At 49.0% G+C, this 22,508-nt stretch overlaps 2 protein-coding genes and 1 pseudogene across 2 annotated transcripts; all 3 read left to right on the forward strand.

The window, feature by feature from the left end:
- Positions 1-22,508, forward strand: part of LOC147725002 (uncharacterized) — an 82,404-nt pseudogene that overhangs the window by 16,976 nt on the left and 42,920 nt on the right.
- On the forward strand, positions 5,256-8,174 carry LOC147725003 (uncharacterized). The gene is given in 1 exon segment (XM_086966473.1): positions 5,256-8,174. A coding segment is annotated over 1 exon segment (2,919 nt).
- Positions 10,032-11,879, forward strand: LOC147725004 (uncharacterized). Its single transcript, XM_086966623.1, has 2 exons — positions 10,032-10,994; positions 11,496-11,879. The coding sequence occupies exons 1-2, from the start codon at positions 10,032-10,034 to the stop codon at positions 11,877-11,879; spliced, it is 1,347 nt and encodes a 448-aa protein (XP_086822749.1).

Consider the following 22,508-nt stretch of genomic DNA (forward strand, 5'->3'; position numbering starts at 1 on the left):
CCACACCCCTAGAGCCAGATGTGAAGCCAGCATGAGCAACGAGTTTGTAACCGCCCCTGTACAAAGCCATACAGCGCTTCCCCATGAGGTGCGTCTCCTGCAACAATACAACCTCTGGCATTTATCGCCTAATGAGCGGACTCACCATGGTTCGCTTTATCTTATCACCCAAACCATTCACATTCCAGCTGAGGACGGAGAACCCCAGTCCCTGTCTAACGGAAGGCATACATCATCTCAGAGCACAGGAGATCCACAAACACCCACATCAATCTCGGGTCAAACAAAACAAACCAAACAGAACACAAAAATGCCCAACACCCAGACCCACGACCCCCCACCCTGCACCCCGGCATGCAGCAAATGCACATCCCCAACTCGCAGTGTGCCTGTCGCCCCCAACTAACTACAGGTATCTAAAAGTAGAAAAACGGAGGAGGACCTTACAACAGGCCGCCCACCCTCACCATCCCAGACCAACCACTGTTCTCCCCATTTGGTAAAAACACAAAAAGAAAAAGAGTCTTGAACAAAATTGGACCAGAGGGGGGAAAAATAACAGGGATAACCCACACCAGACCCTTATGCGCCAACCCTACAGTCTGAAACAGGTTCCTCGTTGTCCGATCGGGCACGATCCTCCTGCTCCGACCCCACAATTCGATCCAGCCAGTCTGCAGCCATTTCAGGATTGTCAAAAAACCAAGTCTTTTTGTCGCGTTCAATCCTTAAATGAGCCGGATACATCATACAAGACAGTTATCAGGGGGGAGGCGCTATCCCTTATCTCTGGGCAGAAGAAGAGGAGCAGGGCGGATATTGATAGGATTGAGGCGGAGCTGGTGGCATTGGAGAGGGAGGTGGCAGCACACGGAGAACAGGGGCCGGTCCACCGCCTGGCTCTTCTTCGGGATGAGTACAAGCGTTTGGCGCGTGATAAGGCGAAGGAACAACACGCCGCCACGCAAAGTAGAATTTATGAACATGGTGATAAGGCAGGGAAATTGATTACGTGGCTGGAAAAGGGAGACTGGGGGTCGCGACTGGTGCCGGAGCTGCACACAGCGGGCTCGGGCGTTACGTCTGACCCGCAGACCATTGTGGATGAATTCGCTCGTTACTATGAAGGGGTTTATGCTTCGCCATGCCTTTATACAGTGGAGGAGAACGCAGAGGTTATCAGAGATATCCCGATGCCCGCGCTGTCTGTTGAACATAGAGAGTTCTTAGATTCCGCGATCACTAATGACGAGGTCGGGATGGCGATCCGGGGTGTTCACTCCGGGAAGGCCTCGGGCCCGCATGGTATTCCAGTAGAATTGTATAAACTGCATGCGGACCGTCTTGCTCCGTTCCTAAAAGACATGTATATTGAGAGTAGAGAGACTGGCGTACTACCCTATGACCAACGTATAGCCAATATTATAGTGATTTATAAAGATGGCAAGCCCAGCTTGGAGTGCTCCTCCTACCGACCGATCTCTCTCCTTAATGTGGAACCCAAAGTATTGGCCAAGTTGCTAGCTAACCGCTTGGTGAAGGTAGTCTCTGGATTGGTACACCCAGATCAATCTGGGTTTATGCCGCGCCGTAATACTGCCCTTAATCTTCGTAGACTCCATGGAGTGGTGGCCTCCGCTTCCCATATACATGAACCGGCGGTGCTTTTGTCTTTGGACGCCACTATGGCGTTCGACAGGGTGGAATGGTTTTACTTGTTTGCAGTGTTGGAGAAGCTTGGGTTTGGTCCAGAGTTCATACGCTGGGTCCGTCTGATATACACAGGACCGTTGGCCCGAGTGGTGGTGAATAATCATAAGTCCCACGATTTTCCCCTGCGGAGGGGCACCCGTCAGGGTTGTCCCCTTTCACCTCTTTTGTTTGCCCTAGCCCTTAAGCCGCTCGCGGCTTGGGTACGCTGGGACCGATCGATTAAAGGTTTGCGATGGACTCCGGAGTGGGAAGATAAAATATCGCTCTACACAGATGACATACTCCTGTACCTGACTTCCCCCCGGCAGTCCCTCATAGTTTTTATGGATATTTTGTCAATCTACGGTAGATACTCTGGTTTTGCTGTTAACTGGGCGAAGTCGGTTCTCTTTGTGTTGAGCGGAGATTCTCCCAGAGTCCCCGCTAATTGTCCGGTGAAAATCGAACTGGTTAGCTTTCGTTACCTTGGTATACACATCTCGAAGGATCCCAAGGTGCACTTTGATGCCAATTTGTGTCCCCCCTTGGCTAGACTCCGTTGTGATACTACTAAATGGAGGGAGTTGCCGCTCTCCTTGCTTGGTCGGCGGTTTTATTCAAGATGATGGCTCTTTCACGGTTTTTGTACGCCCTGCAGAACTCCTTTGATCCCGTCCCTCAGTCCTATTTTAACGAAATAGAGTCATTGCAGCGCCGGCTTCTCTGGACTGGGAAGCCGCGGATCGCACTATTCAAATTGATGTTACCCTGGTATGATGGTGGGATCGGACTTCCTAATGTCAGGAAATATTATTGGGCCTCTCAGTTGACCCCTATTAATCATGCGGTCTACGGCTCGCCGGCGGACCCCGGCTTTGCCATGGATCGCGGACAACTGCCGGGTGGGGACTTCCTTAGAGTTCTTTATGCTAGACGTGGCAGGTATCCTTTGCTGGGTCCGACGTCGGTTTCGGCGCGAGTGTGGCACGAGGCTAACCGTGCTCTTAAATGGGACGGTAAGATAATGATGTCCACGCCATTGTGGAGCTCTGAAGCTTTGGGTAGTTTGTGGAAGTCGAAGGGCTTTGATCGCTGGGACTTGATCGGCATATCGCAGTTCCGGGATATGTGGGGCAAAGAGGGGGTTTTGACCTTTGAGGAATTGCAAGCCAGGCACCAACTGAACGACAGTGAGAAGTATCGGTATCTACAGATTAAACACACGCTGGCGGTGGCTGTCCCTGATGGTGAAAGGCCGCCGCCGCCGGCCTCCCCGCTAGAGGACCGACTCTTGGATGGGTTCCTTCCCACTAAGGCGATTTCTCTGGTCTATAAGAAACTGGTTAACCACACTGAGGATCCCCTAGTCAGAGTCCGGGAACAATGGGTTGCGGATGGTTTAGTTCTGGAAGATGAGGACTGGGTGGAGGCTGTTTCTTCCCCTCGGGAGGTTGCGATCTCCATGAGACTTCGCTTGATACAGCTTAGGATCCTCCACCGGTCCTATACCACGGGCCCCGGTCTGTGCCGTATGGGGCTTGCCTCAGGCGCGGACTGCCGTAGGGGATGTGGTTTGCCTGGAACATTTTTACACATTTTGTGGGAATGCCCAGTGGTTCAGAATTACTGGAGCAAGATACATGAAAAAATGAGCGAGGTGTTGGAAGTATCGATTGCGCTTGAGGCGCTGCCTGCTCAATGTCTGGGAGCCTACTGTGGAAAAGTAAATTTTGCCATGTTCTGTGTCCCTACGTGTTCCCCATCTTATGTTATATGTGCATGATCAATATGCATATGTATCCCTTATGATCGATTAAAGACGCAATTACAGTTGTGTCCAACTCTAGTATGCCAGTTCCCAGTTTTCGTGAATACAACGAATATCAGGCCTATGTAAAGCTACGTTGCCACGTTTCTCAGTGTGCACGTTATTTCATTGTAAAATCCCCGTTTCTAGGCCTCAAAAGGGCCCGGACTCAGATTCAGCTCCTGTCTCCTGAACCCTCGCTGAGGAGCGATACAGCCCCCACCTGTATCCCTGACCCTTCACTTACTTCCTGCCTCACAGTGCCCGGCTCGTCCTGGCTCTGCCTGCCAGTCTGCCAAGAGTATGTTATGATTCTAGTTATCAGTCCAGCCCTCCTCCTCTGCATTCCTGAGCTACTGAATCGCATCAATAGTTTCCGTCACAGTCTAGCCTTTACGTCTCCATGTAAGAGAAATACTGTATTAATGGTCATTTAATATTCCTCAACACACACTACATGTAGAATAATGCATGCACCAGTCTTAGTGTCTGTTAGCCTTTACCCTGATAACTTTTGGATTCTATCAACATGTTCTCTAAACATCAGATACTAGATAGTGTTTAGGTACATGTCGCTCTGACTCTCCAGACTTTCGTCTCTGCTCCTAGCGCAGAAGTCATAGCCCCCAGCTTCTCCCTAGTCACACGTCATTGCCAGTTTGCGCGCACCACTAGGTTAGAGGTCCCGGCTCCTTAGGTAGCCCCCTCCATGTTTCCGCCCCATTTATGACATATTCTGTTACGTTTACATCACATGTCTATGTACACGCCTCCTGTTACACCCACTTTCACCCTTATCTTTCGCGAACTGTTACGAACCCCACCCACTGCCACGCCTACTGTATGAACTGTAATGCAATTGTTTTAGTATATATACTTGTGTACTGTTATTAAAAGCAGAGCTAGCCATCCCAGATCTTGCCCGTGCAGGTTGTCCTGTTCCTGTCCTTTATGCTGTATTAAACCTGCAAACTCCTACTACCTCGAATCTTGACTCTTATTTATTGAGCTATCTGTTATTGTTATATCCAGTCAAAAATAGAGGTATTATTTATTTATTTACCACATAATGGCGCCCGAATAGGGACTTGCCCTTTCCCCACGCGCCGGAGAAGCCACGCAAGCCCCCTGATCCTCTGCAGTCGTGACGGAACCATCCTGCGCAGTGGCAGATATTTCTGCTTCAAGTATCCCTCAGGCCCACGGAGGAGACGGAGGTTGCGGTCCAGCGTCCAGACGAGGCGGTGGAGGAACGCGGCGAGTCCCGACCAGAGCCCAAGCCGAGAGTCCAAGGTCCGAGGTATCCGGAGGCCCACCCGTAACAGAAGTCCGAAGTTCGTCCGTCCGGCGTCGTAGCAGTCCAGTCCAGTCCGAGGCCTTCCGTTCTTGCTGCCCGGTGAGTACCGTTGCTGGGGTAGTATCTAGACAGGGTCAATTGCATTGTCTCTGGTCCGTGGGTTTGGGGTACACAGATCCAACACGAAGTGTCCACTTAGGTGGATGCGGGTCCTGACGTGTCTCTTTATGAGACCGGTAAGTTTCGTACTGTTTTAGCAGTGCATCTAGTTTCTGTTCTAGTCCGTTCTGTCGTCGAGAAATTCATGTATTCTGTTTTCAGTATTCCAGGTGGAATTTTGTCCGAACTGTTATTTTAAATGTCATTCATGTATTTCAATGTCGTGGTATGAAAGTGGTGTTTTTCAAGTCATTATTGTGTTCATTGTGTATTGTATTGTGTCTAGGCTCCAGCCCAGTCATGCCTTTGTTTTCTAAATTACGTCAGTTAAGAACTAGAAAAGGTTTGTTAGAAGAAGCAGTTCCTGTCCCGCCTAGGGACAGTCCAGGTCACTTTATGTATCAAAAGCATGGCATAAGCGCCATATTATATCTAGATTTATGGGTGGAGTACACCAAGGAATTAGAGGAGAAGTATAGATGGCCCGTATCAGGTACGTGGGATGCCGAGTGCATCATGCGAGTAGAAGAAGTATTATGGAAAAAGAAAGCCAGACAGTCACAGAAAGATGCCATCGAGTTATGGCGCAAAGAATCTCATAAAAGAACAGAAAAAGAAATCAGGAAGTCAGAATTAAGTAGGGAATCCGCAGAAAGAGCCCAAGAAAGGGAACTAATCGAGATAGGTGAACGAGTTAAAACCGAACAGTCAGACAGACAGAGAAATGCCCTTATTAAGGGTATGTATCCTCTTCTTGCCGAGGGCTTGCCAAAAGCAACCCCGGAAGCATCCAGTAATTTTCCGCCACCGTTAGTTCCGACCAAGCTACGTCACAAACCAACCGCAGCTGATATTTTTCTCTCGTCCTATTTGGACGACACAGTCCCAGAATATGCAAATCCTGCTCAGCCAGCTCCTGTGAATAATGTAATTCCTGCTCCTCCAGTCACCGGGGCACCTGTTGCAGTACCTGTTACGGTACCCCCGGTCCAGCCCGTAGTACAAATCCCCGCCACATCAGTCACTCTGCCAGCACGAAGAGTATCAGTCGATGATTCCAGTATAGGGGCCGCAGGAGGAGGTCCTCCTGGTACCCCGCCGCCAAGTAGACGTCTAGGAGCAGTCGAGTTACATGAACGAGCGTTACAGCGTACGCCCAAATATCAGTCCATTGCAGAAATCAGGCGAGTTCTTACTGAATGTTGTTATGATCCAGTCCCAGGCCAGGATAGTATGGTTATATATTCCGTACGTATAAGGCAGGTGTCCGAGTATTTGGTCACCCTACCAAATATGAAAGAGGATCTAGACAGAATGTATTGTTTCATTCGTACAGGACAAGATCCAGAAAGTATCGGTGAAGTCATGTCTCACAGAAAATCTGAGATCCAGTTTATGCTATTAAAGTTTCTGATCAATTGTTTAATACGGGAACAAGATTCCCCGACTAAAGATCCGGTCGAAATGAAAGTTCTGACAAAGTGGAGTGATAATATAGCCGAGGGTAAGCACAAGACACTCAATAGTATAGAGAATATGTACAAGAAAATACGTAAAGAAATAATAAGGTTACACGAACAACGCAGAGAAGCACAAGTAAGCGAGAAAGAAAATGACTCTTCTACTGAAGAGGTAGACGACGAGAATACCGCCAGAATAGCGTATGTAGGTAAATCTAGATTTCCAGACCGACATTTACGCCTAGAACACAAGAAAGTCTTTCATCTTCCAGCACCAGAGCAAGGCTCCCTAGAACAAGTATTTCAAGCTACCGATCAAATTCTGAAATCACGAATCGGTTATAGTGAACTCAGTACTATGCATGAACAAGAACTAGCCCGATCAGCAGTCCGATGGATTACTGATTCTACCACTTTTCCAGACGAAATAGTGGCACAAATGTTTCTGAAACTGCCCCCAGCCGAGCAGCGACTGGTGGGTATGTATATGATCCAGCACCTCATTACTCTGTATGAGGGTCAACATTCCGATCCAGGTCCGTTACATGATGTTCTGAACGAGTTACTCCAGTATAGATGGAAAGGTTTAGGTACCGATTTAATTAGTGTCATTCTAGAACAACGCCATAAATATAGAACGTTTCTGAACCCGCATTTTGTTCATGTCTCACCTCCAGAAAGTAAACCGTTTTACATAGACAGACAGAATCCGTTACGAGAAGTACACCCAGTTAGGACAGCGGGTGGTGAAATGCAACGAGTATTTGTTTACACCCCAGTTACCAAGATGGAACTCTTAGAAATGAAGAAATGAATTCCCTGTCACGACAAAGATCCAGCAGGGTTCCACCGAGAATTAAAAGACATGCTCCGTATGGGAGAATACACGTATCCAGATATAATTAAAATGCTAAAAGTCCTGTTGCCTGCGGGCACATATGAAAAACTCAAGGAAAAAGATTGGGAGGTGGGAGAGAAAAAGATAGATTGGGCAGCTCTATAAGCTGAAGAAAATACACGTGTACCAGGTACCGGTCTAGGAGGTAAATGTAAAGAATTACCCGAACTGTTAATACAAGTTTTGCCAAGATTATTAGCCACTAAAAAGGAAGACTGGGATGCAATCTCAGCCTGTAAACAGAAACAAGACGAAGATACTAGTGATTTTTATTCTAGATTCGAGAAATGCTTTAGCATTAACAGTGGTCTCAAGACGAGTAGTGAGTCATACCCTCATCTTTTTGTTACTAAATTAGTCGAGAATTCAAGTCCACAAGTTAAGAATCGAGTTTTGAAAGTCGAAAGTACATGGCAAGCTAATACTCCGTCCCAGATGCTTCAGATGCTCCAGTATCACCAGAATAGAATCAGGGAAGAACAAGATCATGAAAGGAAACGTATGAAAGACACGAAAATGAAAGTACTAGTTACACAATCTGTTCCTCAAGATAGTCAGAAGAGGGGTCCGAATCAAGCCAGTCATCCTGCAGCTCCCGTTAAAGGGACCTGCAATTATTGTAAACAGCCAGGTCATTTTATAAACGAGTGTGCAGTTCTGAAACACAATATAGCTACTGGTAAGACTAAAGAAAGACCACGTCCGCCTAGACAAGAACAAGTTTCACAGACTTCTCAGTCACCACAGAATGCACAACAGACAGTTCCAGCACCGCAGCCTATCGCTGCAACGCAGCATGTTACACAGCAGATGTACCAGTATGCACAGTCCGAGTATCCAGAGTACCAGCAGTACTCATGAAACAGCCTAGAGAGGGAGGTAGGCTTGCCTCTCATCGAGATACCTGTAGATCAAGAGGGTCCCTATGTTCACAGTCAAGTATTAGGGAAAGACAGAAAGTATCTGATTGATACAGGGGCAAGTAGGACGACTATTAGTCACAACGAGGTTCCAGGGGCTCCGCTCTCAGGCTCAAGAAATGTTTCCCTTGGATTTTCAGGAAAGCCTATTGTAAACGAGATATCAAAACCAGTTACTCTAGAAGTAGGTCCATTGTCCCGAACTACTGATCTGTTACTTACTAAGTCATGTCCAGAAAATTTGTTAGGCATTAAGACACTGAAAGAATTAGGTGCAGTTATTTGTTGTTCCCCAGAGGGAATACGTTTGTTTTTACGTGACTTCAAGGGTCACTATGTTTTACGAGATTTTGATCCAAGATTACTGAATGTCCCCCAGCATCTATGGGCACAAGGTCCAACTGATGTTGGTTTTATGCAAATCACACCCCATCGTGTGACTCTCAAGTCAGGTGTAGTGTTACCACGAATCAGACAGTACAGACTGCCACCTGAGGCTGTAGCGGCCTTATCCAAAATTATTGACGAGCTTATGGCTCAAGGAGTAGTTGTAGAAACTGACTCCAATGTATGTAATTCTCCTATCATTCCAGTCATGAAACGTACTGATCCAAATGCACCCCCAGTATATCGATTAGTGATTGACCTTCAAGAACTTAATAAATGTATCATTCCCCAGTACCCAGTTGTTCCAGATATTTCATCCCTATTGACAGCCATTGATTCTGAAGCTACATTTTTTACAGTCATAGACCTCAAGAACGCATTTTTTAGTGTCCCCATTCATCCAGACAGCCAGTACCTTTTCGGTTTTTGTTTAAACGGAAGGAGCTATAAATTTACACGAGCTCCTCAAGGTTTCACAGAAAGTCCTAGCATTTACAGTCAAGCACTTAAGAGACAACTAGACAATATTCACATGCCAACTGACACTGCCCTGCTCCAATATGTCGATGATCTACTGATCACAGCCCGTTCTGAGCGTGCTTGCGAGCGAGCATCACTTACAGTTCTGTATTTCCTAGCCGAGATGGGGCACAAGGTGTCCCCTTCGAAGCTTCAATTCTGTGTCCAGCAAGTGATCTACTTAGGCCACTTACTGTCCAAGTGGGGTAGGCAGTTGACACCCGATCGTATCCAGTTAATAGCGAGTCTTCCACAGCCCAAGACACAGAAGGAGGTACGTGCTTTTATCGGCCTTACTTCTTATTGCAGACAATGGATTCCTCAGTATGCATTTCTAGCCAAGCCACTGATACAGTTAACGACACAGGAGGCAGCCGTATCGACTGTCCTCCCTTGGACATCTGAACATATACTTAGTTTTAATGAGCTAAAGAAAGCTTTATGTCAAGCTCCTGTTCTAGCTACACCGAACTACAGTAAGCCTTTTACACTTTTTGTCACAGAACGTGATGGTACAGCATTATCTGTTCTTACACAAGATCAAGCAGGACAATACAAGCCCTGTGCTTATTTTTCCAGCACACTAGATCCAGTAGCCCAGGCTCTGCCTGCGTGCCTCAAGTCAGTTGCAGCCACAGCACTAGCTATCAGACAAAGTGATTCCATAATATTAGGACATTCCTTGACAGTACAAGTTCCACACTCCGTGGAAGTTCTTTTGAACCGAACACAGACTCAGCACTTGACAATTGCACGTTTAACAGGTTATGAATTGACACTGTTCCAGCCACACATAGAAATCCGACGCTGCAATGTTCTGAATCCTGCTACACTGTTACCGTCAGCTATTTCAAGTCCTGCCACACATGACTGTGTGGAAGTAGTTAACACCATGACTAAGCCAAGACAAGACCTGACAGATATTCCATTACCAGATCCTGACCTGACACTTTATGTGGATGGTTCATGTATGAGAACAAGTACAGGAGAACTAGTAGCCGCGTATGCAGTGACTACTGACACTAAAGTTATTGAAACACACCGTATTGACACCCTGTCTGCCCAAGCCGCAGAGCTAGTTGCTCTGACTCAAGCCTGCATACACGCTAAGAACCTGAAAGTTAATATTTACACAGATTCACGCTACGCATTCGGAGTCGTACACGACTTTGGAGTGCTCTGGCAGGAGAGAGGTTTCATGACTTCTCATGGAACCAAGATTCAGCATGGTTTCCTTATTCAGGCTCTGTTAGATGCAATACATTTACCGACAGCTATCGCTATCATGAAGTGCAAGGCACATACGAAAGTCACTGACATTATTTCCCAAGGTAATGATCTAGCAGATCGAACAGCCAAGCTTACAGCCCAGACTCCAGACATACCAGTTAACAAGACACTGACACACACTCCAGATCCGACTACTTGTATGACAGTTAAGGACCCCACTCAAGATGTCATAGATATCCAGTTACATGCCACTCCCGATGAAATCAAGAAATGGTCCGAACAAGGAGGGGTCCAGACAGATCAAGGATGGTTGACGAAGGGAAAGGCCACATGGTTTCTCCCCGACTCAATGGTTCAAGTTATTATCAATACCGCACATAGTCCAGCACATTTAGGGGAAAAAGCCATGTTAGACAGTATCCAGAACATTTGGTTCAACAAGCATTTACGAGCTGCAGCCAAGCAGAAAGTCCGTACCTGTATGATATGTTGTCAATTCAATCCAGGTAAAAGTGTCCCGGTGGAACAAGGTGGATTCCAGCCCCCTGACCACCCTTTTGAAGTCCTCCAGATGGATTATATTCAGATGGAGCGATGTCGAGGTTTCAAGTATGTCCTTGTAGTTGTATGCGCTTTGTCCAGATGGACAGAAGCATATCCAGTCCCAGATTATACAGCCGCGACCACTGCCAAGCAGTTGGTTCGTGAATACTTCCCCCGCTATGGACTCCCTAGGGTCGTGTATTCTGATAACGGCCAGCCATTCTCATCTGAACTCATGAAGCACGTCTCCCTTTTGTTAGGGTACCAGTGGAAGTTTCATTGTGTACGCCATCCTGAAGCAGCCGGTCTCGTAGAGAGACATAATCAAACCTTGAAAATACGTATTGCTAAAATATGTAAAGAGAAAGGTGTGGACTGGCTAGTAGCTCTGCCAGTCGCCCTATTTTATATGCGCATGGTCGCAGATTCCAGATCAGGTCTGTCTCCGTATGAGGTCGTATTCGGCCGCCCCCCAAATATGTGGGGTACACCTAGACCCCGAAGTATTACAGATGTTTCCAGTAATATGCTGACAGATTACCTAGCTTCCTTGATGTCTGCCCTCCACTCTTGTCGTTCACAGGTTGCCGCTGCATTTCCCGACAATACTGAAGTCAAGCCACACGAGATCCTTCCCGGCACCCTGGTCCTCGTCCGCAACTTTGATCGTTCAAGTCCGCTGGAGCCTCGTTGGAAGGAGCCGAAGCAAGTCCTTCTGACCACCCGTACGGCCGTGAAGTTGGAGGGCCGTAAGGGGTGGGTCCATCTGTCTCACGTCAAGAAATTTCATGGACTAAAACCTAAAACTTTTGCCAAGGATTGCATTTTACCTAAAGACTGCCAAAATACTATTCTCAAGGACTGTCCCGCAAATGACATTGATACCAAGCCTCCCCTGTTAGAGGAAACTCCGCAGCAGGAGTATAAAAAGAAGTTACGGTCTAGTAAAATAAGTCAGCCAGTTTAATTGTCTAAGTCCTCCCCTAGGTGAAACGGTTAGACAGGTATCTGACATGTATGAAATAGACCCCCATAGTGAGAGAGTTAGTCAAAACTCAATCCGATGTATCGTTTTTCTAAGTTTCATATTATTTTTAAGCCTGATGGTTACCTGCACGAGTTATGCATTTCATTTATGTTTTCCAATTTCTCATGTAAATAAGTTTTCTAATGCTACAGTAGAGCACACGTTTAGTGATCTGCCTCCTCATGAACTATCTTATCGTCTTGCTATGCGCAACAATTCATTTATCCGTATGTTGCATTATTCACACCAGACCAGCAATGCCACTAATTGTTTGGTGTGTGGTCGACTCCCCCCTTTCCAGACACCGAAGGGAGTTCTGCCACTGTTTCCTTATCCATTTTCATATAATGGTTCATGTGGAGCATGGTCCACGTTAACGTCATCTTCAACAGATATGTCCTTTCTGAACAGTACATGTTTTCCAGACAAGCAAGGTCTTCCCCACAGAACAGGGTTAGATCTAGAAAATGAAGTTTATAATTTGGGTAATTATTCTTCGAATTTCATGGTCCTGAATGTTCAGTCTGATCCTACTCCAGACTTACCTGCTATTTCAGTACTACCAGTCAAAGGCGAATTATGTGTTAGAAATAATGGTTCCGCACATGTAGGACATAGTGATTGTACTACTATTATCAAGTATAGTGACAGTGGGAAATCTATTTTCAAAGCTTCACGTCATTCTTATTTTGTTTGTGGTCAGACCGCATATGTTCGTCTGCCCCTCGATTGGGAGGGAACCTGTTACATTGCCTTCCTACTGCCACCAGTTTTCCTAGCCCCATCTGATTATCATAGAAACACACATCTAGTACATATTAGACATAGAAGGGAGATCGAGTCCCCGATTGTCGATCAAACTGAAACTGCTCTAGAACAGTATACGGATTTCAATAGAGGATTCTTCTTCTTTATAGGCCCTATCCAGAATAGTAAGTTAATACGTAGATTAACCAGAACCCTTGAAGCAGTAGTTAATGAGACTGCCTCTGCCCTAGGTAACTTAACCGAAGAGCAATCTGCTATGAGATTTGTCGTGCTCCAAAATCGTCTCGTTCTTGACGTCATACTGGCCGATAGAGGAGGAGCATGTAGGGTCATCGGATCTAGTTGCTGCATTTTTATTCCTAATAACGCGCCGTCTGTTTATTCAGCTATAACCAGACTTCATAAAATTGCACATCAGTTACACCAGAATCCAGGCACCTGGACATGGTCCGGTTGGTTCTGGAGTATAATTTCTGCCTGGGGATGGAAAGTATTGTCATTCCTAGGTATTGCAGTAGCGATCATATTCAGTTGCTGCCTCTGTATACAATGTGGCCCTGCGATTTGCGGCATTTGTGCTACCTCTTGTATTCCTAGTCCCAAGTCCCGTCCTAAATCCCGTTCCAAGACAATTCGAGACGAGCAAATGATACTGTATGAAATGATAGATGGTATCATGAATATTGATGTTTCCTGATGGAAATGTAGTGACAAGGAGGGAATGTGGAAAAGTAAATTTTGCCATGTTCTGTGTCCCTACGTGTTCCCCATCTTATGTTATATGTGCATGATCAATATGCATATGTATCCCTTATGATCGATTAAAGACGCAATTACAGTTGTGTCCAACTCTAGTATGCCAGTTCCCAGTTTTCGTGAATACAACGAATATCAGGCCTATGTAAAGCTACGTTGCCACGTTTCTCAGTGTGCACGTTATTTCATTGTAAAATCCCCGTTTCTAGGCCTCAAAAGGGCCCGGACTCAGATTCAGCTCCTGTCTCCTGAACCCTCGCTGAGGAGCGATACAGCCCCCACCTGTATCCCTGACCCTTCACTTACTTCCTGCCTCACAGTGCCCGGCTCGTCCTGGCTCTGCCTGCCAGTCTGCCAAAAGTATGTTATGATTCTAGTTATCAGTCCAGCCCTCCTCCTCTGCATTCCTAAGCTACTGAATCGCATCAATAGTTTCCGTCACAGTCTAGCCTTTACGTCTCCATGTAAGAGAAATACTGTATTAATGGTCATTTAATATTCCTCAACACACACTACATGTAGAATAATGCATGCACCAGTCTTAGTGTCTGTTAGCCTTTACCCTGATAACTTTTGGATTCTATCAACATGTTCTCTAAACATCAGATACTAGATAGTGTTTAGGTACATGTCGCTCTGACTCTCCAGACTTTCGTCTCTGCTCCTAGCGCAGAAGTCATAGCCCCCAGCTTCTCCCTAGTCACACGTCATTGCCAGTTTGCGCGCACCACTAGGTTAGAGGTCCCGGCTCCTTAGGTAGCCCCCTCCATGTTTCCGCCCCATTTATGACATATTCTGTTACGTTTACATCACATGTCTATGTACACGCCTCCTGTTACACTCACTTTCACCCTTATCTTTCGCGAACTGTTACGAACCCCACCCACTGCCACGCCTACTGTATGAACTGTAATGCAATTGTTTTAGTATATATACTTGTGTACTGTTATTAAAAGCAGAGCTAGCCATCCCAGATCTTGCCCGTGCAGGTTGTCCTGTTCCTGTCCTTTATGCTGTATTAAACCTGCAAACTCCTACTACCTCGAATCTTGACTCTTATTTATTGAGCTATCTGTTATTGTTATATCCAGTCAGAAATAGAGGTATTATTTATTTATTTACCACACTACCGACCTCACATCTCATGGTAGGACTTGGGTTACCCTCGCATGTATGCTTGCCAAGAGAAACATAGCTCAGTTGTGGGGGGCGGGTCGAGCTCCTCAGATACGGAAATGGATGGAGGACCTTGATTGGTGCATGTTCCGGGAGAAATCAGTGTATGTCGCTAGGGGGAGACCCCGTAAGTGGGGGAAGATTTGGGACGCATGGAACTTCTATCGAGGGGATATTTGCACTCCAGCCAATATTGATCCAATCCGGGAGGAACTGGATGTGACCTGAGCCCTTTTGCTATACCCCTGCATAATTCTGAATTGTTGGAATCTGTACTCCCCGTTTCTGCTATGCTGATGCCTTGGATTGATGGTCATGATTTGTTGTTTGCTGTTTATATTCAATAAAAAGAATTTGAAAAAAAAAAGGTGTGCGTTGTAAAAGTATGCGTTGTAGCGTCATACAACCTACAAAACTTGAACAGCCCCAGGTGACGAGTTTAAATCTTCTCACCACCCCTTTGCACAAAGGGTCTGTCACGCCTTTACAGAAAGTGCACAGCAAGCGCTCTGCTATCTATACTCAAAAGAAAACGAGTGGCTATGAGAGGGATGATGTCTATCCCAGCAGGCTGTTCGGATGGAAAAGTCCTCTGCAAGGTGGAAACGAGTGCCCCTGGCCTGAGAACCTAACCGTATTTGTAAAAAATCATTTATCTGAAAGGAAAATAATAGTTAAGACGCAGTCATGGTGATTAAAAAGAAGCAAAGGTTTATTTGCTTTCTGCCCCGGAGCAGAAACAGAGTGCAATCTGTCAAATGTTTTGTCTTGTTTGAGTTGAGATGTCCCTTATATATGTTTAAACACGCATTACATTTGCGTAACTCATTATCAACGTACAACTGCAAAGTTTAACCCAAGGAAAGATAATTATATTTCAAAAGGAAAGATAACTGTAAAATCAAAGTACATTTACAATGATCACATCCAAGGGGCCTATACCCGCTTATCTCAGTTTGAGGCAGATGTTTGAATCAAATGACATTCTTCACACAAGTGGCCAATCCTCCCCGAAGAAAGCATCTTGGTTACTGTAGGAGGCTGACTTAGTATAAGGTGCTCACCTATTTCAGTGAAGAACTATGCACTAAACCCCAAAACACGTATGGTGATTTTAGAGGTATTAGACAACCAAAGAAAACTCTCTGCTGTGGAGAGCAGCCTTCAGCCTTATCCAGGAGTGTTAATCAACTGTTTTACCAGGTCTAATTATGTAGTGCAGGTTAAACGAAAAAGAACCACACCGCGTATATATAACAATATGTATATTTATTAAACAGCACTCACTAACACACATACACATATGTATATTTATTAAACAGCACTCACTAACACACATACACAATACTTCAATTGCAAGAGGTAAGTAAGTACATTACACAGTAGTCTCCTGGGGGAGACCAAACCATATACTAAAAAGTGGATTGCAAACTGCAACCGAAGTCGGGATTTGGACCAGGAAACTCAGAAAAAGATGGGGATACAAGGAACCACCCGAGGTAAGTACCCAGGAAATTCATGAAGGTTATGTGTAGAGGGGAAACACAGCCCTGTACTAAATAGAAGTCAAAAGGAAAGTCGCTGTTGCAGTTTTTACAAAGAACTACCCTTCCCAGTGGACCCTGAAGAAACCCAGTGGAAGACAGAAGGTTGGGGAATCACCCCACAGTGGATACCCCAGGAACCAGGATGCCGGCCTCAGGGAAGCCGGGAGCCTAGGTGCGAAGTGACATTGAAAACCGCTGTAGACCACAATGGAGGACTTTAGTAAAGGCTGGCGAAGACTGAGCAAGAGTCCGTGGAATCCAAGGGTGGATTCTAGAAGAGGAGATCCGGCAAGCAGAGGGGACAGAGTCTATGCCAGTCAGAGGTGACCGGGAGGCACTGATGGGCAATGCCCACCGATGTCAGAAGATGCAGGAGTGATGACGGTGAGCAGGTTGCTGTAGCTTTAAGGACCAGAAAATGCTGAGAAAGTCCAGGAGTCATGCGCGAGCCGTCCCAATTTGGAAGTTGAGAACCAGAGCGTGGTGTCCGGCGGGAGCACCAACAAGCCTTGGCAGCTGCGACAGGTGTGGAAAACAATGAAGGAGCAACGTTTGGACCAGCAAAGTCCAAGGGACTTACCAAGTAAGGGAGGGTCAAAGCAGGCCCCAAGCAAGCAGGGAAGCCCACTGAAGCAAGAGAAGACCCTTCAAAGGACCCACAGGCCAAAGGCACAGGAGTTGCAAGACGACCTAGAGCAACTAACCAAAGATGGATCCCCACAGAGCAGAGGATGTGGCGAGGACGCTGATCTTCGAGGGAAGAGGTGCTGGAGGCTAGAGCTTCTTGTAACCCGAAGATCTCTGGAGTGCAGAGCCAACAAGCCTTGGCAACAGCAAGTCAACGTGGTGCACAGGGGTTCGGTCCCAGCAGTCAGACCCTCCAGGATTTTGCGATTTCGCGGTTTATCACGAAATCGGCACTTTTGTAAAAATGCAGCGATTTTTACAAAAGTGCCCGCGAAATCGGCACTTTTGTAAAAAGACCGCGATTTTTACAAAAGTGCCCGCGAAATTGAAGTTGACATGTGGCAGTGTGTTGCTCAAAAAAAGGTTCTTGTACGTGGTATAATAGAAACGAAAGCATTTGGTTAGCCTTGGGAAGGGCGGGGGCTGAAAGAAAGAATGGTAACGTGTGAGGGGCTGTTTCATGCTTGTTCTGTTAGGGTAGAAATCTACCAGGCGCTTTGTTTCTCACCGTTCTACGTGCAGGGGTCTGCACTATGGCCTGCCTATGGATTGCCCAGCCTCAATCAATCAATCAATCAGAGCATTTATATAGCGCACTACTCACCCGGGGGGTCTCAAGGCGCTAGGGGGGGTCCGCTACTGCTCGAACAGCCAGGTCTTGAGCTGCTTCCTGAAGGCGAGGTGGTCCTGGGTCAGGCGGAGGTGGGTCGGGAGGGAGTTCCAGGTCTTGGCGGCGAGGTAGGAGAAGGACCTTCCCCCTGTGGTGGCTCTTCGGATGCGGGGGACGGTGGCGAGGGCGTGGCCGGTCGATCGGAGCTGGCGTTTGGGAGCGTAGAAGTTGAGGCGGTTGTTGAGGTATCCTGGGCCTTCGTTGTGTAGGGCTTTGTGTGCGTGGGTGAGGAGGCGGAAGGTGATTCTCTTGTTGACCGGGAGCCAGTGCAGGTCTTTCAGGTGTCTGGAGATGTGGTTGCGACGGGGGATGTCCAGGATGAGTCGTGCTGAGGCGTTCTGGATCCGCTGGAGTCTCTTCTGGAGTTTGGCGGTGGTTCCGGCGTAGAGGGCGTTGCCGTAGTCCAGACGGCTGGTGACGAGGGCCTGGGTGACCGTCTTCCTTGTCTCGGTGGGGATCCACCGGAAGATCTTACGTAGCATGCGCAGGATGTTGAAGCACGACGAGGAGACGGCGTTGACTTGTCCGGTCATGGAGAGGGAGGAGTCCAGGATGAAGCCCAGGTTGCGTGCGTGGTCTGTTGGTTTGGGTGCGTTGCCTAGGGCGGAGGGCCACCAGGAGTCGTCGCAGGCGGAGGGTGAAGGTCCCAGGATGAGGACTTCCGTCTTGTCCGAGTTCAGTTTCAGGCGGCTGTTCTTCATCCATTCGGCTACCTCTTTCATCCCTTCGTGAAGGTTGGCTCTGGCGGTGTCGTTGGTGAGGGAGAGAATCAGCTGGGTGTCGTCGGCGTAGGAGATGATGTTGAGGTTGTGCTGGCGTGCGATGGCTGCGAGGGTGCTCATGTAGACGTTGAAGAGGGTTGGGCTGAGCGAGGAGCCTTGAGGGACGCCGCAGATGACTTCGGTGGCTTCTGATCTGAACGGGGGGAGGCGGACTCTCTGTGTCCTTCCGGCGAGGAAGGAGATGATCCACTCCAATGCCTTCTCCTGGATTCCGACGTTGCTGAGGCGCTGCACTAGGGTGCGGTGGCAGACATTGTCAAAGGCCGCGGAGAGGTCTAGGAGGATGAGGCCGCTGTTTCTCCGTTGTCGAGCAGGGCTCGGATGTCATCGGTCACTGCGATCAGGGCGGTCTCGGTGCTGTGGTTGGCCCGCAAGCCAGACTGCGAGGGGTCGAGGGATCCGTTCATCTCGAGGAAGGCGGCCAGCTGCTTGTTGACGGTCTTCTCGATGACTTTTGCAGGAAACGGGAGCAGCGAGATGGGGCGGTAATTCTTGAGGTCGGTGGGGTCGGCTGATGGTTTCTTTAGTAGAGCGCTGAGTTCGGCGTGCTTCCAGCTCTCCGGGAAGGTGGCGGTGTCGAAGGAGGTGTTGATGATGTCCAGTAGGTGGGGTGCGATATCAGCGTCGGCCTTGTTGAAGACGTGGTGAGGGCAGGGTTCGGTCGGAGATCCGGAGTGGATGGAGTTCATCGTGCGGACGGTCTCTTCGGTGCTGACTGGGGTCCAGGCGTGGAGGGTGGTGGTGGGGGGCGGTGGTTCGATCGTGGCGTGCGTCGGTTGAGTGCAAAAGCTGTTGTGTATGTCCGCGATCTTGTTGTGGAAGTAGGAGGCGAGGGAGTTGCAGAGGTCTTGCGAAGGGGTGATGTTGTTGTTTCCGGTGTTGGGGTTGGTGAGCTCTTTAACGATGTTGAAGAGCTCCTTGCTATTGTGTGCATTGTTGTCCAGTCGTTCCTTGAATGCAGTTTTCTTGGTGGCGTGGATCAGTTGGTGGTGTTTTCGGGTGGCGAGCTTGAGGGCAGTCATGTTGTCCGGTGTAGGGTCTCTGCGCCAGGTTTTCTCGATTGCTCTGCAGTTCTTCTTGGAGCTCTTGAGTTTGTCGTTGAACCATGGGACTTTCTTGCTGCCGGGTCTGCTCGGCGGGGTCTTCAGAGGGGTGAGGTCGTCTGCGCAGTCGCTGATCCAGTTCGTGAGGTTGGTGGCCGCTTGGCTGGGGTTCGTTGTGCTGGTGGGAGGGTTCTTGCTCAGGGAAGTAGCGAGCTGGTCGGCAGTGATCTTGTTCCAGCTTCTGCGTGCAGCCTGATGCTGGTGATGGTGGATCGTGGTCCTTCTGAAGCTGAAGTGGACGCAGCTGTGGTCCGTCCAGTGGAGTCCGGTGGCGTGGCTGAAGGCGATGTCCTTGCTGGATGAGAAGACCGGGTCGAGTGTGTGTCTGGCGTAGTGGGTGGGGGTGGTCACCAGTTGCTTGAGTCCGAGGTTGGCGAGGTTGTCCAGCAGGGTGGTGGTGTTGCGGTCGTTGTTGTTCTCCAGGTGGAAGTTGAGGTCCCCGAGGAGGATGTAGTCAGCGGAGGCGAGGGCATGTGGGCTGATGAAGTCGGCGATGTCTTCGCTGAATTGTGTGCGTGGTCCCGGGGGTCTGTAGATGAGGGTGCCTCTGAGGGTGGTCTTGGGGTTGATGTGGATCTGGAAGTGCAGGTGCTCGGCGGGTTTGAGGGTGTCGTCGGTGTTGGTCGTGATGCGGATGGTGTTCCTGTGGATGATGGCGATGCCTCCTCCAGTCTGGTTGATGCGGTCTCTCCGGATGATCTTGTAGCCGTCTGGGATGGCGATGGCGATGTCGGGCGCTGAGGAGGCGTTCATCCAGGTTTCCGTGAGGAAGGCGACGTCTGGGGCTGTGGTGTCGAGCAGGTTCCAGAGCTCGACGGCGTGTCTGTGGACGGAGCGGGTGTTGAGCAGGATGCACTTGAGGTGGTTGCTGCTGGAGTTCGGCTTGGTCGGTGCTGGTGTGGTGCAGGTCCGGATGCAGGTGAACTTGCAGGAGTGGCAGCTGAAGGGTCCGTGGGTGCGTCTCGGGGTGGCTCTGTAGCATCCAGGGATCCGGCCGGTGTTGAGTGCGTTGAGGGCGGCGGCGTCGTAGGTCTGTCGGGGCGTCTTGCAACGGCGGGGACCAGGGGTCCTGGCACTGGGCGCGGTCCAGGGGCGGACGGGCGCAGACGGGCTTACCTTTGGCGCACCTTCGGCGCTCAATCGGTGCTCCCGCTGCGCGCGTCCGCTGGGCGGTCGCTCTGGGGGCGTCATAAGAAGGGAGCCGGTAGGGAGGGTCTGCGGGGAGGCGGGAGCGGGTTAGCCAATCGGCTGGCGGGGGGGGGCCGCGGGCTGGCAGCGGCGGGAAAATTGAGTACGGGCTTGGCGGGCGGCCCTGCGGCGGCTGGGGCGCTGGAGGAGGGAGCAGGCGGCGGCGGCGGCAGGCACAGGCAGCAGGTAAGGCAAGGAGCGGGAGACAGGCGGATCGTGGGGGCGACCAGGCAGGTAGGCGCAGTGGTCGCTCCTGAATCATCCACCTTCGGGAGCATGAGAGGGGCATGGAGTGTGAAGACCTGTTCAAATGTTTCACTTCTTCCTTGCAGGAGTAGGTGAGATTTGGGCCTTTTCATGACTGTGTAGTTTTTGCTCAGCTTGCAAAGCTTCACGCCTCTTCTACTGGTTTCCTCGCTCATGAAGTGTATTTTCTTCTGCAGTGGCCAGTATCCCTGCCTTTAAAAATGGAGTCTGGATACTGATCATGACCCAACGTCAACTCTAGCCCATTGGGCATCATTTGACTCATTTGAAAGCATCATTAGCTTGTGAATGTTGCCATGAGAATTACTGGGCCTTCCCTGATTATTACCCCCTGTTTGGGGTACAGTCACAACACACTGCTGTCCGTCTCGTTAGGCTGGAGCTGTGTAGCTGCCTATATGTTTCCCACTGGAATCAAGCTAGCCGGGCTGAAGAGAGGTGTTACCTCGAAACCGGGCCGGTCCTCGGATGCTTGTTTCCGTTCTGGGAAAGACATGGCTTTTGTAGTTCGGACTGGACTGTTCCCATGGGGCACAGGGTCAGCGCTGATTTGCATATCGCCATTGTCTAACCCAGGGTGGTGTGGAGTGGAAAAACGATGGATTTGGGCCCAGATCTTTGGACTGGGGTGAATGTGTGACATTGATCCACATTCTGTCCATCATTGTTGTGTTTGCAGTTACCGCTCTAAGTGTACTGGGGATGCTCAGACGTGAGTCCCAGGCACTCCACACCACTGGAATCAAGCTAGCCGGGCTGAAGAGAGGTGTTACCTCGAAACCGGGCCGGTCCTCGGATGCTTGTTTCCGTTCTGGGAAAGACATGGCTTTTGTAGTTCGGACTGGACTGTTCCCATGGGGCACAGGGTCAGCGCTGATTTGCATATCGCCATTGTCTAACCCAGGGTGGTGTGGAGTGGAAAAACGATGGATTTGGGCCCAGATCTTTGGACTGGGGTGAATGTGTGACATTGATCCACATTCTGTCCATCATTGTTGTGTTTGCAGTTACCGCTCTAAGTGTACTGGGGATGCTCAGACGTGAGTCCCAGGCACTCCACACCACTGGAATCAAGCTAGCCGGGCTGAAGAGAGGTGTTACCTCGAAACCGGGCCGGTCCTCGGATGCTTGTTTCCGTTCTGGGAAAGACATGGCTTTTGTAGTTCGGACTGGACTGTTCCCATGGGGCACAGGGTCAGCGCTGATTTGCATATCGCCATTGTCTAACCCAGGGTGGTGTGGAGTGGAAAAACGATGGATTTGGGCCCAGATCTTTGGACTGGGGTGAATGTGTGACATTGATCCACATTCTGTCCATCATTGTTGTGTTTGCAGTTACCGCTCTAAGTGTACTGGGGATGCTCAGACGTGAGTCCCAGGCACTCCACACCACTGGAATCAAGCTAGCCGGGCTGAAGAGAGGTGTTACCTCGAAACCGGGCCGGTCCTCGGATGCTTGTTTCCGTTCTGGGAAAGACATGGCTTTTGTAGTTCGGACTGGACTGTTCCCATGGGGCACAGGGTCAGCGCTGATTTGCATATCGCCATTGTCTAACCCAGGGTGGTGTGGAGTGGAAAAACGATGGATTTGGGCCCAGATCTTTGGACTGGGGTGAATGTGTGAC

The sequence above is a fragment of the Lissotriton vulgaris genome, chromosome 4_1 (genome assembly GCF_964263255.1).
Source record: "Lissotriton vulgaris chromosome 4_1, aLisVul1.2, whole genome shotgun sequence".
Classification (NCBI taxonomy): domain Eukaryota; kingdom Metazoa; phylum Chordata; class Amphibia; order Caudata; family Salamandridae; genus Lissotriton; species Lissotriton vulgaris.